The 19904-nt window shown below is 36.1% G+C and overlaps 1 protein-coding gene across 2 annotated transcripts in view; it reads right to left on the minus strand.

The window, feature by feature from the left end:
• Positions 1-19904, minus strand: part of COPG2 (COPI coat complex subunit gamma 2) — a 114950-nt gene that overhangs the window by 51590 nt on the left and 43456 nt on the right. For both annotated transcript variants that reach the window (XM_072784582.1, XM_072784583.1), the window contains 3 exons: positions 4599-4732; positions 3983-4050; positions 1708-1896 (listed from right to left, as the gene is read on the minus strand). In XM_072784582.1, coding sequence (XP_072640683.1) covers positions 1708-1896; positions 3983-4050; positions 4599-4732 — 391 coding nt within the window. The remainder of the gene's footprint in view (positions 1-1707; positions 1897-3982; positions 4051-4598; positions 4733-19904) is intronic.

Consider the following 19904-nt stretch of genomic DNA (forward strand, 5'->3'; position numbering starts at 1 on the left):
CTAGCACATGAACTTCTAGGAACTGACCCTGAGATATACCTACAACATTCTGAGAAAACACACACAAGTTTATCCACTGTATTAGTTGTGACTGCAAAATATTGAAAATTATAAATATCTACGCATAAGAGATTCATTCAGTAAGCTATACCACAAAATGACCTTTATAATCTTCCATAGTTCCCCAAGATTCAAAATGTCTACTTGAATATATAGGCTAAGTTTGTTTTTTAAAAGTTTAGATATAGGCGTGGACTGGGTGGTTCAGTCAGTTAAGCATCTGGCTCTTGATTTTGGCTCATGTCATGATCAAGCCCTTTGACAGTCTCCACACTGAGCATGTAGCCTGCTTAAGATTCTCTCTCCCTCTGCCTCTCCCCACCATTGCTCCTGTGCTCTCTCTCTCAGAAAAGATCTAGATATATAGAAGAGAGTAAATAGAGCCAGTTATGCTTCTTAACTGAGAATTGAATAAGAATGAAATAATAAACTCTTTCTAATTTAATTCTTTTAACTGAGATTTATTTTACTGTTCTTCTATCAGCTCTGACACATTCTCACCAGTTCTATTCAATACTATAGTGGAAATCCTAGTTACTTTAATAGGGCAAGAAAAAGAAAGGGAAGGCATTTAGTTTGGAAATGAAGAAGCAAAACTGTCTCTATTCACAGATAACATGATTATTTACAGACAACCTTAAGGAATACATAACAACTACTGGAACCAATAAGGGTACTGAGCAATGATACCAAGTTATGACAAAGAGAAAAAAATATTTTTATATATTAAATATATTTATATTTTAATATTTAAATATTATATTTACATATATTATATATAATATATATGATAAAGCATATATGTATATGTATTTTTATATACTACTAGCAGACAATAAAATAGGAATTTTAATAGAGTAAAAAAGCATAAAATATTTAGATACAAATTTAACAAAAGATGTGCAAGACTGATATAGTAAATGCTATAAAACACTGCTCAGAGAAATTAAAGAAGACCTAAATAAAGGGAGAGGCATACCATATTCATGAACTGGAATACGATGTTACTGTTACGATGTCAGTTTTCCCCAGATTTATTTATGGATTCAACATAACCCCAAGAATAATCCTAGCAGACTTTGTTTCATAGAAATTATAAGCTGATCCTAAACTTTATTTGGAAATGTAAAGGACCTAGAATATTAAAAAAGGACAAAGTTGGAAAATCACATGGCTTGACATTTAAGAGATACCATAAGGCTACATTAATCAACACATTGTGGCATAGGATTGACAAATAGATCAACAGAATGTGATAAGGAACCCAGATATACCTACAATTACATAGTTATCTGCCTTTCAGACAAAGATGCCAAAGCACTGCAGTGGGGAAAAAGAAGTCTTTTTCAATAAATTATGCTGGAATGACTAGATATTAGTATGGAAAAAAACCTTGAACTTACCATACACAATATATAAATATTTAATTCAAATTGGGTCATAGACCAAAATGTAAAAGCTAAACCCATAAAACATTTAGAAAACATAAGAAAATATCTTTAAGGCTTGGAAGTAGACAAAGGCAATATAACAGTGAAAGAAAGAAATTAATAAATTAGACTTTAACACTTTTGCTCATCAAAAGATACTGTTAAGAAACAGGCAAGCCAGAGACTGGGAGAAACATGATCATATTTAAACTTTTACCTTGAACTCATCTGAGATTTCAGAAACAAAAGAAGATATCTGCTTCATAAGCCTGTCCACACTGCTCTCACTCCCTGTTTTGAGGAGTGTAGTAATGGCCAGGGTAGCGATGCTTCTGTTTGAGTCTGTGATCAAGTTTTCTAAGTCCAGATTGCAGGCAGTGACAGCAGAGGGGTGCTTCATTGCCACCTTGTGGAAGGGCAAGAAAAATAAATTAAGCAAATTGCTACTAATGAAGACCAGAACTTTAAAAAACAAAGGAAGAGGAAAACAGATATTTTAATCAAGGTAAGTGGCTTTTAAAAATCTAAATGGGGAACCCTGGGTGGCGCAGGAACCCTGGGTGGCGCAGCGGTTCAGTGCCTGCCGTTGGCCCAGGGCGCGATCCTAGAGACCCGGGATCGAATCCCACGTTGGGCTCCCGGTGCATGGAGCCTGCTTCTCCCTCTGCCTATGTCTCTGCCTCTTTCTCTCTCTCTGTGTGACTATCATAAATAAAAATTTAAAAAAAATTATAAAAAAAAAATCTAAATAGGTCAAAAGTAATTGTTTTAAGAAGAACATTTTCAATTAATAAGGCATAATATATCACTTGACAAACACCTGCCAGAGTCATAGTGTAACATAGCACTTTCTCTTCCTAGGTCTCTAGTTTTCTATAATTTTTGTAATAATACCACAGCCTGTATTTTATTGCAGTTGACCTGTTTTTGTTTATAATACATGTGTACATGGATATATACGCTACTAGATGTAAGGATCTACTAGATGTAAGGATCTACCATGGTAAACACTGCTCAAAGACTGTTAATATCTTATCACTTAGAAAACACTTCTGTATTTAAACAAACTCCAGCCAAACTGGATTGCTCACACTCCCTAAAACATGTCTCATTCTCCTGCTTCTTTGCTTTTGTCGAAATTGTTCACCTCTCTGTCTCAATATTGGTATAGAATCCTTTACCCACGATTTAAAAAATTTGAAAACTCAGCAAAGTATTGGCATCAAAACTCATTTAACAGGAAAATCTGACCCAAAATAATATAAAATGAGTTAAATCTTAATTTATTCCACTTAGTGAGGATAGTCATATGTATAACAAAGAAATATTAATGTCTTAAAAAATATTAATGTGCCTTATGGTAGGGGACTGCTCTAGGCTCAATGGAGTTAATATATAAGAGACAGCACCATATTGCCTTCCCAAAATTCATAAAGTACTGAATTCTGAGACACATCTGTCCTTAAGATTATAGCTAAAGGCATGTGGACCTATATCACCTCTTAAAAGTATAACTCAAATTCTGTGAAGGTTCTTCTTTGGTTTTCCAGTAAAGATGCAATTAATTTGTAATAGATCACATACTGCCTTATGACAAGTCTTCTTCTACATTAAACTTTCATTTCAAATGTTTATGGTTCTTTGATTCATTCTATGTTTCTGAACTGTATCCTCTAAACCTGTGGCATCCAATATAGTAGCCAATAGTTAAATGTGACTACTAAGCACTTGGTATCTGGCTAGTCCAAATTAAGATACGCTCTAAACATGAAATAAGCACTGGATGTCACAGACTTAGTATGAAAAAACGTAAGGCAATATAGATCTTTAATAATTTTACACTGATTCCATGTTGACAAGACATTTTATATATATGAAGGTAAATAAAATATATTATTAAAATTAATTTCATCTTTAAAAAATTTTTTTAAAGATTTATTTATTTATTCATGATAGACACAGAGAACAAGAGAGGCAGAGACTCAGGCAGAGACACAGAGGGAGAAGTTACTGTGGTTACTATAAAATTTAAAATTACAAATGTGACTCACATTGTGTTGCACCAGCACTGTCCAAGAGAACTTTCTACAGTGATAGAAATGTTCTATATTTTTTCACTGACCAATATGGCAGTCACTAACCACATGATTACTGAGCAGATGGAGTATGACTAGAGTGACTGAGGAGCTAAATTATCAGGGTTTTTAAATTTTTAATTAATCTAAATGGAAATGGCCACTCATGGCTGATGGCTATCCTATTGGACAATGTGGTTTTCAGCCATAAAGTGCTTGAAAGTCAGAAATGAATTATAATCTTTAGTTGAATGGTAAAAGTAGCCATACATAAGGCCACAAATACAAGGAAGGTGCTCTAGAAGTGAAGACCATAAATCCTACCTTTCTATCTTGGGGAGAAAGTCAAATGCTTCACATGTAATGTTTCTCAATCAAACATTGATATAAGTCAGTAGTTGGCAAAGGGACACCTACCTTGTTCAAGGTCCTCACAGCTGCATATCTCAAAGCTGGCTTAGGAGAGCTACAGAAAAGCTGAAGAACTAGAAAGAAAAAAGATCTTTGTGAATAAAGCTCATTTCATCATATTGCATATATCTGAAAATACAGTACATAATTATATTCAAAGTATGCATCAGGAAATTAGATCACAGCATCAAAGCTTCACATGAAAAACTTATCAAAAATAGAAAAAACACTTTTTGTTGAGCTATAAAAAGTTTAAATCCAGAAAACAAAGTTTATTTTTATATAAGAATTCATATAGGCATTAATACTTGAATTTGTGGTAGGAATATTTGTAGGGATAAGAGCAAATGGGCTTTTTAAATATGAAAGAACTAAAGGAATGAGAGTTACTTGTCTTCTAAGTAAAAGGTTTTTAATGTTTTATATAGGGAAATAGTAACTTCAGAAAAAGAGGTAATTAATGAAAACAAAAATAAATCATCTACATGTTAGAATGCAAAGGTGTATATATTAAAGCTAAGGTTCAAAAATCATTCTTACTACCTATCCTGCAGAACTGTGGAACTTAAAACAAAAACATGCAAATATAAACAAAATCCTAGCTATCAAATACACAACTGACCTGAAACAGCAGGTGCCAACTCCCTTGCAGTACAGTTAGGAAGATGGATGATAGCTGACGCAGCTTCATAAATAACCATTTCATGTTTATTTCGCAAGCAGCTCTCAATGAAATCAAAGAGTGGACTTTCATGGCTGACAACAAATATACATAACACATCATTAGATATCAAAAAGAACAAGCGCGATATGCATAGCAGTTAAAAACACAGACAGATCAAAAGTACTTTCAGAATTATGGATGAAGAACCTCTGAAAATCCATTCCTCCATAAAAGCAATGAGAACACTGGCATAAATTTTCAAAATCAACTTTTTGAGCACTCTAGAAATTAGCCAAAGACTTGCAACAATCCTAGAAACATTTATTCACGAAAAACAGACGAATTTTCAGAAGAACAGCAAACTTTCTGATGTTTTCCCTTACTCTATTTCAATTCCCTCTTCCCAGGTTCATGGTAGCTTTGGAAATCAGCAGCCTCAGAATTGCAGTAGCTATGAAAGCCAACAGACTAGCAGCCATTGGAAGAGGCAGATGGGTTTGGAGCACCCTCAAAAGCCCTGTCTCCCAGGGAACTGTAACTATTTGACCTGACTGGTGCTCCCGAGAAAAGCCCCATTCACGGAGCTAATCTTTATTTCATCTGACTCAGAGCTCAGTCAATGAGGAAAGCCCTATCCTCAGCAAGTTTGTCCCCCCAAATTAGTGGCAACTATTTAACACTGCAGTTGCCAAGGGCAATGATTCCACCTAGGGCAAACAAGAGGCTGGCCAAAAAACTTAAAGGGAAAATTTGAGAAACAAGATCTCTATAGGAGATTTTGGCAATTTCTGACATATTCCTGGGGATCCAGAAGTCTGTGCATATGTAGAAGGCTGTGCAAATACCCAGGAAAGACAAGACAAGCCCTAAGCTCTCACCCATGCTTGACTTCAAGGTTCTGTGCATATAGGAAGCGAAGGCTAAGGCAGAGCTGTAAACTGCCAGAGCATGGATGCCATGCCCCAACACACAAAGTGCCCATTAGAAAAAGAGTTGGGAAATCTATTGGCTTAAATCATTTAAGAAAATCTGTCAACTCATTACCTGATGACATAATCAAGCAGAGACTTCAGTAACTGCATATGACAAAGAGTCCTATGCAGAATTAGTCTGGGAAAGTCACTAAAAAAACAATAAGCAGCAACAATAATAACCTCTGAGGCTGGGCAAGAGGGCAATGTAATTACCAGCATTGCCACAATACTTAAAATGTCCAGTTTTTGACAAAATGTTATGACACATGTAAAGAAATAGTAAAGTATGAAGTCCATAGTAATTATTCTTGGGGAAGGCCAGGCATTAGATTTGGTACTGGATGTATCAGGCAGAGACTTTATCAATGAATATAAACATGTTCAAAGAAATAAAGAAAACCATTTAAAAGAATTAAAGAGAATTAAAGACCTGACAATCATACCTTACCAAAGAGAGAATATCAATAGAGAAGTGACTTTGGGTTCATTTGTTGTGGTGGTGGTGGTGGTATTTTTAAAGAAACCAAAGAGGAATTCTGGATTTGTAAAGTGCAATAACTAATGAAAAATTCAAATATGCAATTCAGCAGCTGATTTGCACTGGTAGTAGAAAGAAATCAGTAAACCTGAAGATAGGTAAATGGAAACAATTCGGCTGAGAAAATAAAGAAAAAAGGATGGAAAAAAAGAACAGAGCGTTGGAGAGCTTTGGAATATGACTAAGGGCATGAACATTTTCATAATAGGAGTCCCAGAAGGAAAAGAGAGAGATGGGGATTCCCTGGGTGGCTCAGTGGTTTAGCACCTGCCTTTGGCTCGGGGCATGGTCCTGGAGTCCCAGGATCGAGTCCCACATTGGGCTCCCTGCATGGGGCCTGCTTCTCCTTCTGCCTGTGTCTCTGCCTCTCTCTCTCTCTCTCTCTCTGTGTCTCTCATGAATAAATAAATAAAATGAAGAAAAAAAAAAAAAGAGAGAGACAAAGGGGCAAAAGGAATATATGAAGGAATAATGAATAAGAATTGTCCAAATTTGATGAAAGCATTAATCCATGCACTTGAATAGCTCAAAAAATCCCAGGCAGGATAAACAGAACAAGATCCACACAGAGACCCACCATAGCCAATCTACTGAAAGCATAAGACAAAGAGAAGATTTTGAGAGCACCAAGGTAAAATATACTCAGCATGTTTTACGGGGGAGCATGAATATAATCAATGGCTAACTTTCCACCTGAAACAATGGAAGAAACAGTGCAGCAGAATGCCATAGTCAAAGTGCTGAAAGATAAAGAAAGGAATTCTATTTCCAACAAAACTATCCTCAAAAAAAAAAAACAAAACAAAACCAAAACAAAACAAAGGCTAAGAAAGATATTCCCAGAGAAGTAATAACTAAATATGCACTGTTGACAGACTTACGAAAAATACTAAAGGAAGTCATTTAGACTTAAAGATTTACACTGTTTAGTGATGTGAATAATCAAGAAGAGCACGAGAAATGATAAATATGTGAGCTGATATAAAGATCTATAGATAATTTTTTTCATTTCTCTTTTAAACTTACTTTATTTTTTTAAAAGATTTATTTATTCATGAAAGACACAGAGAGAGAGAGAGAGTGAGAGGTAGAGACATAGGCAGAGGGAGAAGCAGGCTCCCCTCGCAGGGAGCCCGATGTGGGACTCGATCCCAGATCCTGGGATCATGCCCTGTGCTGAAGGCAGACCACTGAGCCACCTAGGCGTCCCATTTTAAATTACTTTAAAGGACATAAAATTTATAAAGCAACAATTGTAACATTACAGTTGACCCTTGAACAACAGGTTTGCACCACAGGGGTCAACTTATATACAGACTTTTTATAATAGAGTAACTGCAAAGATATTTCCTCTTCCTTATAATTCTCTAAATAACAATTTCTTTTCTCTAGCCTACTTTATTGTAAGAATACAGCACATAATACGTATAATACAAAATACGTGCTATTTATGGTATCAGTAAGGTTTCTGGTCAACAGTAGGCAATTAGCAGTTAAGTTTTGGAAGAGTCAAAAATCATATGCAAATTTTTAACTACATGGGAGACTGGCTCCCCTAGTCCAACACTGTTCAAGGATCAACCGTATATCATTGGATTTACTGGGAAAAAAGCTGACAGAAAAATTAAAATGATACACTTAAAATATTTGTATTTAATACAAAACAAGACAAAGAGGATGAGAGAAACCAAAAAAAAGGCAGGAGATATATAGAATAGCACAACGACAAAAGTAAATCCAACTATATCAATACTTATATTAAATGTAAATAGTCTAATTACCCCAACCAAAAAATAGAGATTGCCAGACAAGATAAAAAAGCAAGATCCAATATAAGCTGCCTACAAGAGACACACATTAGATTCAAAGATACAAATGAAAACAAAAACAAAAACAAAAAAACAAAGATACAAACAAGGTGAAAGTAAAAAGATGGGGGAAAAATAGGCCATGCAAACAGTAACCATTAGAGATCAGGACTGTCTTTATTAATATCATACAGGTAGAATTTAAGACAAAAAAATATGGGAGACAAAAAGCGACATTTCATGATGAGAAAGAGGTCAATATATCATCAGGATGATACAATGATAAATATATACAAATTTAACAACAAAGCCTCAAAATACACGAAGCAAAACCTGACAAAATGAAAGGAGAAATAGATCATATAACCACAATAGTTGGAAATGTCTATACCAACCCGATAATCCATAGAACTAGACAGAAAAGCATCAAGGCTATAGAAGACTTGAACAATGTAATCACCCAACTTAACCTAGAACATTCAGCCCAATGACTGTAGAATACATGCTTTTCAAGTGCATATGGACAGTTCTTAAGGATATATTAAGTGCCAGTCATGAAACAAATGTCAATACATTTAAAAGGACATAAATCAAAGCATGTTTCCCCACCACAATTGAATTAAATTATAAAACAACAGAAAAATTCCCAAATATTTGGAAATTTAACATTTTCTAAGTAAACCCATATATCAAGAATAAATCAAATGAAAAATGGGAAAATATTTAAAACTGAATGAAAACAAAGACATGTCAAAATTTATGAGATGTAGCTAAAGAAATGTAGGAAGAGAATGTATAGCTTTCAACACTGATTCCACAGAAGAAAAGTCCCAAATCAATAACCTGGGTTTCCATAACTAAGAAATTAGAAAAAGAAGACTGAATCAAGCCTACAGCGAGCAAAAGAAAGGAAATAAGATCAGAGCAGAGATCAATAGACTAGAATGCAAGAGAATTAAAAAAAAAAAAATCAATGAAACCCAAATTAGTTCTTTGAAAGATCAACAAAATTGACAAACCTTCAGCTAATCTAATCGGGGGGGGGGGGGGACCAAAATTATCAAAATCAGGAATGAAGAAGGGAACAACACTATTGACCCTAAAGAAACTTAAATGATTATAAGGAAATATTATGTACAACTACCTGTCATTTCTAGGGATTTGTCCCTAGAAATACCAAACTACCAAAACTGACTCATGAAGAAATACATAATCTAAACAGGATTATGAGTTATTTAAAATCTTTCCTCATCCTGATGGCTTCATTGGTTAATTCTATCAAATATTTAAAGAAATAATACTAATGCTTCAGAAACTCTTCCAGGAAATAAATGAGGAGAGTACACTATTTCTCAACTAATGCTGTGATACCAGTATTACTCATAACAAAGCCTGACAAGTTTTCACAAAAAAAACTATAGTCCAACATCCCTGAAATAGAAACAAAACTCTAACAAAAGTTAGCAAACTGCATCCAGCAAGACACAAAAGAATAATCAATATTCACAATTCACAATAATCAAGTTGCATTTATCCCAAGAACGCAAAATTGGTTTAACATCAGAAAATCGATTTAAGTTACATACCACATTAATAATATAAAGGACAGAAACCACAATATCTTAATAGATGCAGAAAAGCAACTGACAAAATCTAATACTCATTCTTGATAAATATTCCCAAAAACTAGAGACTAAAGGAAATGTCCTGAACCTAATAAAAGGCACTTTCAGAAAAAGTGTATCAAGCTTAATGATTTCCCCTTATGATCAGAGACAAGGCAAAGATGTCTACTTTCAGCACTGCTACTCAACACTTTAGTGATAGTTGAAGATGGTAAAATTAGGCAAAAAAAGAAATCAAAGACATTGATTTGGAAGGGAGGTAACAAAATGGTCTTTGTTCACAGATGACATGATCCTGAATATAGAAAATCCCAGGGAATAATACACACACACACACACACACACACACACACGGAATTAATGAATTACCATAGCAAGGTTATAGGATACAAGGTCAACCTGCAAAAATCAAAACTGTGTTTCTATATATTGACAACAATAATCCAAAATGAAATTAATGATTCCATTCATAATAACATAAGAATAAAATACTTAGAAATACATTTAATAAGAGAATGCAGGACTTTTACACTGAAAACTACAAAATCCTACTGAGAAATCTAAATAAATACGGAAACAGTCTCTGTTCATGGACTGGAAGACTCAATAGCAAGATGGCAATTCTCCCAAATTGATTTGTTCAAAGTAGATCTATTGTTCTATTCAGTGCAATCCCTTTCGAAATGCTGGCAGGCTTTTGTTATAGAAATTCAAAGCTGATCCTAAAATTTATATAAAAATGCAAAGGGCCTAAAATAGGCAAAACAATTTTTATTTTTTTATTTTTTAAAGATTTTATTTATTTATTCATGAGAGACAGAGAGAGGGAGAGAGGCAGAGACACAGGCAGAGAGAGAAGCAGGCTCCACACAGGGAGCCCAATGTGGGACTCGATCCCAGGTCTCCAGGATCACACCCTGGGCCAAAGGCAGGTGCTAAACCACTGAGCCACCCAGGGATCCCCCAAAACAATTTTTAAATCCTAAATATATAAAGCAAACACTGACATATCTAGAGGGAAAAATAGCAATATGATAATATTAATAGTAGTATTAATAGTAAAACACTTCAAGACCCTTATTTTCAGTAATAGATACAACATCTAGATAGAAAATCAGTGGACTGGAATAACGTTATAGACTAAAATGGACTTAATAGACACATATAGAACATTCTACCCAATAGCAGCAGGATACAGGATACACATTCTTCCCAAGTGCACACAGAACATTCTCCAGGATAGATCACATGTTAGGTCGCAAAACAAGTCTTAACAAATTTAAGAAGATTAAAATCATATCAAGTATCTTTTCTAACCACAATGGAATGAAACTAGAAATCAATAACAAAAGGAAAACTGGAACATTCACAACCATGTAGAAAGTAAACAACACACTCTTGAACAATCAATGGGTCAAAGAAGAAATAAAAAATAAAATTAGAAAACATCATGAGACAAACAGAAACAGGCAATAGGAGTGGTACTAAGAGGGAAGTTTATAGGAAAAAACTGTAAGTTTTTAAAATGCTATCAATGTTAATATACATATAAAATAAAAAAGAATTGCCAGAGAAATTCTGAGAATTAACAAGTGTGGGGAAAGGGTCATTTCATCCGAAACTGACCTGCTGCCCACTCAAAAAAGGAGTTCCATGACAACTGGACTCAGCCCAATGTGTAAGGCAATCAATTCTGGTCAACCACAAAACTTGGACTGGAGCTCCTTCCCCCATGCCAAGGAAGGGGCTGGTAGTTCTCCAACCATGAAAGAGGAAGATTCCTGCTACTAATATGCCACACAATACAGCTCCAAGATTTGGATCCCAAGCTCTGATTGTGCCAGAGAAGGGCTGCCCTTCCTAAAAACTATGCTGTCAAAATAGGTTCTATTTGGTGGCATATAACTGTTCATGATAGGCTCAAAATTTTTCCGCTGTGGCATCAGATGTAATGTCTATCATACTACGTTTTCTGCATCCTACCTCTAATCACAACAGTGAGTGGTTGTTGTTTCTGTACTTAAAGCAGTTTAAAAGCCATAAGCCCAAGGGTCATAATCCCTCTCTCAGGGTGTGAAAACTGCCCTGATAGACCTCTGCACACTGAACTAGAATGAATGAACAATGGGGCACCCAGTGCATCTGATATGGTTTTGGTCTCTATGGGCTTCCTCCAATGAATGCTACACCAGTAGGCTACGTGTGGGTTTTTCTTGGATGTCTGTGCTTATTTGTGTAAGAACTGTTACAGCGAACTAGGCATCAAGTCAGGTTTCTACTGTGGCTTACTTCCAGAAAGTCAGTAGAAACCGGTAGCTTTCTGGAAGTAAATCAAAGGGTCCGAGGTCAAAGACACATTTTGTCATTTTGACTAATGCTTGGGATGGCTGGTCTCATTAACTAAATGTGAGAAATAGCCCTAAAATCTCAATGAATGAAAAACCTAGGGAATATCATTGCCCAGGTTAGAACTCCTTAGTTGTTAATGATCTTGGTGGGAGTATCCCAGGAAGAGGCAAACTTGACTGAGGGCGAGGCTAAACAATCCCTAGTAAAATTACACAGATATGCACAGAACAGTAAGGATGCAAAAGAAGAGCTGGCAAACACTCTGGCAGAATAAGGGAGGATTTGCTCTACCATATATCTACACTATTATAAAGCTATGATAATAAAGAATGTGTTGTTAGTGCAGAAACAGAAATAGAGCTCCTGGCGCCCAGAAATAGAACAGTGAGTATAAGGACGCTTGACTTATGACAAAGCTGACATTGCACAGCAGTGGGTATAAACAGACGTTTCAACAAATGGTAGCAGAATACTCGGTATCCATATGGAGGAAAAAAAAAATTAAGTTGTTACCTCATACCATATGCAAAAAAAAATTCCAAGTATATTATAGACCTAAAACAATGAAAGTTAAAACTATAATGCCTATTTAAAAATAGCATAGAAGATATATTTGAGAACTTGGGCTAGAAGAGGTCTTGAGCAAGACACCAAAAACATTATTCCAAAAGTCAAAGACTGATAAATTTGACTATATTAACAAAGTTCTGTTCATCAAGACACCAAGAAAGAGAACAAAGTTGAGTGGGAAAGGCTTTGCAACATGTACAACCAAAAAACTCCTAGAAATCAATAAGAATAAGGAGGTAACCTAATTAAAAGCTAGTTTTTTTTTTCTTTTTTTTTTCAGTAGAAAAGATATCCAAATGGTTTATAAAAATAGAAAAAGGTTCCCAACCTCCTTAGTAATTAGGGAATTATAAATTCAAACTGCAATGACTTGACAAGGATGCCAAGGCAATACAGTGGAAAAATAATCTTTCACCAAATAGTACTGAGACAACTGCAAACTCCTATTTCAACCAGATCTCCACATACAAAAGAACAAAACTAGACCCCTACCTCACCCTATATACAAAAATACCTCAAAATGTATCAAACACCTAAATGTGAAAAATAAAAATCATAAAACTTAGAAGAAAGCATAGGTGTGTAAATCATTGTGACCCTAGATTAGACCACTGTTTTCTTAATACCAAACACAAACAACCAAAACCAAAACAAAACCTAGATAACCTAGAATTCATCAAAATTTAAAACTTCTATACTTCAAAGGAAGGACACAGCCAGGAAACTAAAAACCACAGAATGGGAGGAAATATTTGCATATTATGTATCCAATAAAGGTTTAGTATCCAAAGTATACTTAACAATGATTACAACTCAGTAAAAGATTAAAAAAACCCACTTTTCTTAAATGAGCAAAGGATCTCAATAGATCTTTCTAAGGATCTCAATAGATCTTTCTCCAAAGAAGATCTACAAATGGAGGTGGTGTCAGGTGGCTCAGTCAGTTAAGTGTCTGCCTCAGACTCAGGTCATGATCCCAGGATCCTGGGAAGGAGCCCACATCTGGCTCCCTGCTCAGCAGGGAGCCTGCTTCTCCCTCTCTCTCTGCCCCTCTGCACCACTTGTGCTCTCTCTTGCACTCTCTCTCTAATAAATAAATAAAATCTTAAAAAAAAAATCTACAAATGCCCAATAAACACAGGAAAAGATAATCAACATTATTAGTCATTAGGGAAATGCCTTTATTGTTATCAAATCAGGAGCTTATTTGCACAATTTTTTTCAACAAAATTTTTTCAATAGGAAAAAAAAAGTAAGATTATCTCATCACATATACTAGGAGATATATAATAAAAAAGACAGGGGTGCCTTAGTGGCCCAGTCACTAATTTCGGTTTCGGCTCAGGTTATGATCTCAGGGTCATGAGATCAGGCATGGAGTTGGGCTCCATGACGTCTGCTTGAGACTCCATTCCCTGTACCCCTCCCACCCTCCCCACCTCCTCCCCGGCACAGGCTCTGTCTCTTTCTCTGAAAAATAAAGAAGTAAATCTTTAAAAGAAAACAGAGAGACAATAATGAGTGTTGGTGAGAATGCAGAGAAATTGGAATCTTCATGCACTATAGGTAAGAAGGTAAAATGATGCACTCATTTTGGAAAACAGTTTGGCAGTTCCTCAAAAAGTTAAACACATGGTTACGTTATGACCAAGCAATTCTATTCCTAGGTATATACCCAAGAGAATGGAAAACATACTCACATAAAAAAATTATGCATGACTGTTCATAGTGGCATTATTCATAACCACTAAAAAGTGGAGACAATCTAAATGTCCATCAACAGGAAAATGGTAAAATATGGATAGCCACCCAATGGAATATTATTCAGCTATAAAAAAAATACTGATACTTCTGTAATATAGATGAACCATGAAAACATCACTATAAGTGAAGGAAACCAGAAACAAAAGACCACATGTTGTATGATCCCATTTATATGGGATGTCTAGCAGGCAAATCTAGAGAAACAGGAAGCAGATTAATGTTTTCCCAGGGCTGAGAGGAGCTGGTAAGGGAGGTTGACTGTTAATGGGCTGACGATTTCTTTTTGGGATGATAAAAATGCTCTGGAATTACTGGTGGTGATTACACAACTTTGTGAATATATGACAGATCACTGAATATACATTCTAAAAAGGTGTTATTTTATGGTACATGAGTTATATCTCAATAAAGAAAATCTAATACACCCCCTCTGATTATTTTTTTTAAGATTTATTTATTTCTTTATGATAGACAGAGAGAGAGAGAGAGAGAGAGGCGCAGAGACAAAGGAGGAGGGAAAAGCAGGCTCCATGCTGGGAGCCCGAAGCGGGACTCGATCCCAGGACTCCAAGATCGCGCCCTGGGCCAAAGGCAGGCGCCAAACCACTGAGCCACCCAGGGATCCCCACCCCCTTTGATTATTAAAAATTTTTTAATTTGACATCAAGTCTTGGCCTCAGGGAATCTCAGCCTGCTGACTGGATGTAAATTGGTATAATCACTTTGAAAAAGTCTAACAAATACCTACCAATTCTATTCCTAGAGACATATCTATAGAAATAAGTAAAAATAAAAATGAAGAAAAGAGAGAAAGCTATGGTAATAAGACAGTCTGGTATAACACAGGAATGCTGTTTGCAGCTATTTCATTAATAAGTGCTCATAACAGAAAACAACCCAAATGCCCATTAATAAAAGAATGAGTATAGGGCAGCCCGGGTGGCTCAGCAGTTTGGCGCCTGCCTTCGGCCCAGGGTGTGATCCTGGAGACCCAGGATCGAGTCCCACATCTGGCTCCCTGTGTGGAGCCCGCTTCTCCCGCTGCCTGTGTCTGTGCCTCTCTGTGTCTCTCTCATGAATAAATAAAGAAAATCTTTAAAAAAAATGAATGAATATAAATAAACCTAGAGGAATTCAATCAAGGAAATATACAATTAAAATGAACTACAGCTTCAGCAAAAACAAGGGTGCAAAAGTCTTGCACTGAAATTATGAGTGAAAAAAAAAAACAAGATGCAAAACATAGCATGATTCTGTTGACATAACATTCAAAACAAGACAAAACTAAACTTTCCTGTTTATGGCTGCAGTGGGTAAAAATCTAAAGAAAAGCAAAGAAATTACTACCATAAAAATCAGAAAAGTGACTTCTACTGGGGGCAGGTATGACCAAGAAGGATATAGAAAGCATTTCCAGGACACCCAAATGTACTACTAATCAGCATTTGGTCATTGTATGGGTGTTCCACAGAAATTAGATAGAGTGTACATACAAGTATAAGTCTTATGCATTTTCCTAAATGTATACTAGGTTTTTTACCTTAAAATATTTAAAGAATATTGCATATTCTCTCTTGGATATAGGGTTCTAAATGAACCCTAGGGTCATTTTTGTTATCAGTGATATACAGATTGACTACAATCTTACTTTTACAACTGATTGGTCAGTTTCTGAGAGATGAGTGTTTATATCTTCTAAAACCTTTAATTTCTTCTAAGATTTTGCTGTATATATTTTGAAGCAATGTTATTAAGTACAGTTCAGGGATGAGGACACCAAACCACTAAGCAGTCAAAAATCCATGTATAACTGGGCACCTGGGTGGCTCAGTCAGTTAAGCATCTGCCTTCGGCTCAGGTCCTGATCTCAGGGTCCTGGGATCGAGTCTCACGCTGGGGTCCCTACTCCATGAGGAGCCTACTTCTCCCTCTGTCTCTCACGAATAAATAAATAAAATTTTCAAGAAAAATTCATATATAACTTTTGACTCCTCAAAAGCTTAATTACAAATAGCTGGCTATTAAATGGAAGACTTGCCAACATTATAAATAGTTGATTAACACATACTTTGTATGTCATATGCATTGTATAATGTATTCTTAGAATAAAGCAAACCAGAGAGAAGAAAATGGTAAGAACATCAGAAGGGAAATACATTTATGGCACTGTACTATATCAGGAAAAAATAATCCATGTATAAATGGACTGCACAGTTCAAACCTGTGTTGTTAAAGGGTCAACCATTTATACAAGTTCATTTCTATTATATTGTTTTTTAGACCATTACTTTTGTCAAAATACAAAATCCCATTTTGTCATTTTTAATGCTCTAAATCCTGATTTCTTGTATTCTGGCTTGTATTACTACTGCTAAGCAGCAATTAGTACATATAGTGTTAGTATATAATTGAGCATGTATAGTATCTTTGATATATTTTATTTGTTTATTTATTTGATTTTATTTATTTACTCATGAGAGACACACAGAGAGAGCAAGGCAGAGACAGAAGCAGGCTCCCCGCAACAGGCCGAATGCAGGACTTGATCAGGACCTGAGCCGAGGCAGATGCTCAACCGCTGAGCCATCCAGGTGTCCCTTTTTGATACATTTTAAATGTTTCCTTGCCACTCTGTGCCTTTTATTAAAAGGCTATATAATAGGTCTCTTATTTTGCTTACATGACCTGACAGTTTTTAAAAGATTTTATTTATTTGAGAGATGGGGGGGGGGGGGTGGCGGAGGGAGAAGCAGACATCCCACTGAGCAGGGAGCTTGACATGGGGCTCAATCCTAGCACCCTGAGATCATGCCCTGAGCTGAAGTCAGATGCTTACTGCTGAGCCACCTAGGTGCCCCCTGACTTGACACTTTTAATAAGTAATCCCTTAATAATGTAAGTAAGCCCACTTACATTTATTATAATAGAAATATTTTTGTTTGCTAGGCAGCCTCTAGAATGATCCTCCCAAATCTGCACTTTTGAAAATCCACATCCCCTCATAGTCCCCTCCCACATTATTCTAGGCTTGGTCTCTGTAACCAAGAGAATACATCAGAGGTGATGGCATGCTACCATTTAAATTAGGTTATCAAGCACTGTGACTTCCATCTGAGCCTCTCCTCTCCTTCATTTCACTGACTCATTGAATGAAGACATTCAATCAGCCTACAGAGAGGCCTGCCTGAGCAAGAAACTGAAGCACCTGGCCAACAGCCAGGGAGAAACCAAGGCTTGTCAACAATTGCATGAATGAAATGGGAAGTGGGTCCTCCAGATGTAGGGGAGTACAGCTCTGGCTGACAGCTTGACTGCAACTTCATGAAGGACCCTGGACCAAAACCAGAAGTTAAGCCACTTCCAGATTCCTGGCCACAGAAACTATGAGACGATGGCTCTGATAAGCTGCTAAGTTTGGTGCTAATTTGTCACACGGCAAGAGATAACTAATAAATTTACACTGAATTCCGTGCAATTTATTTTATTTTCTATTTATATACTCCATTGTTTTCCACTAAACTTTGACCAAGTTTTCTTTCTTCCATTTGTATTTCAACATTTTTAAAGCTTTACATTCTATTTATATTCTTAATAACTAATCCATATATTTTTCTGACAAAGTCTAACATTAATAATTAACATTTTGGAGTGCCTGCATGCTCAGTCAGGACAGCATGCAACTCTTGGTCTCAAGATCCAGAGTTCAAATCCAATGCTGGGGATAGAGACTACTTAAATAAGTAATAACTTCCTCCCAAGAAAACCCAAAAACAAACAAACAAACACCCAAACCAAAACATAAAACCGAACCAAAATCTTAGCATTTTATTTTTAATACTACCTTCTACATCATTACTTATCAGGTTTCTGTCTTCTGGAATCTTTGAGCTTATTATTAAATTTTTAAAAGTTAAAATATCTATTTATAATTACTAATGCTAATACTAATCCATTGTTCACTCCTACTTCTTAAATCCCACTGCTGCCTTCTAAGCATATATTTGTTCATGCGGGAGTGAATCTATGAATAATTCTTACAAACTGATCAATAAACTATTTATGGTAAACCCTTATGTTTAAAAATAATTTGCTTTCACCCTCACAGTTGAGTGATAGTTCGGCAGAGTATAGAATTCTAGGTTGACAGTTATTTTCCCACAGCACTATTTAGACACGGCTCCATTGCTGCTTTCCATTCAATGCCATAGAGAAACCTAAAGTAAAACTATAGGTGAAATATCTTTGTTTTCATAAACCTTTAAAATTTTCTCTTTACCCTTGTTAAAAAACATTCAGTGTTAGAGTGTGCCTGCTTGTTATCTTTGCACCACCGTATTCTACATAGCATTTGGTGCTGTGCATGTGTGTGCAAATGCACACGTGTGTGTGCATATGTGTGTTTACTCTAAAGATCCTATCTTTCTATAGGTCTAAGAACTGATCAGACATTTTAAAAAGTGAATTCTGTATTAAATTATAACAATAATACAGAAAGTACATGAAATGTCTGTGTCCTCCTTTCCCTCCCAAATTCATAGTCAAGCCCTAACCTACAGTGTGACTCTATTTAGAGATGGGGCCTCTAAGGAAGTAATTACAGTTAAAGGAAGTTATAAGGGTAGAGTCCTGATCTGATAGGACTAGGGTTTTAAGGAAGAGACAGCAGAGCACTTGCTCTTGTCCCCTTACCTCTGTGTGTGCGTGTGCGTACATGCGTACACACAGAAACGCACCAAAGGTAAATCACACGAGCACACAGTGACAAGGTGGCACTCTGCAACCCAAAGGAAAGTTCTCACCAGACACAACCCTACTGGCATTCTAATCTTGAATTTTCTGGCTTCCAGAACTGTGAACAAAAAAATTTCTGTTGTGGTCCAAGTCCCTGCTCCGCTGTGTCGGGTACACTTGGACCCAAGCTCGAGCTTGTAAATAAACCCTCACGTGTTTGCAAAAAAAAAAAAAAATTCTGTTGTTTAAGCCACCTAGTCTGTGGTATTTTGTTATGGTGGTCATGGCAAACTAATATAATAGCCAAACTTGGAGAGGCCCCCAGTGATTCTCAATTTCTGGTATTCATTCACTTTTCTACTCCCCAAGCACTGAATAGAGTTGATCTTTTTATCCAAGAGAACAGTGCAGAAATGCTGAAATGTGGTTTCAAAGACTACGTCATAAAAATTATTGTGACTCCTACTTGGTGCTCAGTTTGGGGGCCACAATGTTAGGAGGACATTGAACAGCCCTATGGAGAAGTCTACAGGGCAAGGAACTCAGGTGTCCTGCTAACAGCTTGCACCAAGGCACTAGTCATATGAGTGACTGACCTTGGAAGAAGATTCTTCAGCCTCCTTCAAGCCTTCTGATGACCGCAACCCTGGCCAACATCTTGATTACAACCTCAAGATAGATCTCAATCAGGAACCAGCTAAGAACCTTCCCAAATCCCTGACCTACAGAAATCATGTGGGGAAAATAAGTATTTGTCCTTTTAATCTGATTAAGTTTTTCAGTAATTTCTTATATAACCCTAGATAACTAAGTCCTAAGTGAATTATCACAAACCTACAATGATAAAGAAAATGAACATTTCAAGCACTCCAGAAGTGCCCTACATGCCACCTTCCAGGCAGGAT

The sequence above is a fragment of the Canis lupus genome, chromosome 18 (assembly GCF_048164855.1).
Source record: "Canis lupus baileyi chromosome 18, mCanLup2.hap1, whole genome shotgun sequence".
NCBI classification, from domain to species: Eukaryota; Metazoa; Chordata; class Mammalia; order Carnivora; family Canidae; genus Canis; species Canis lupus.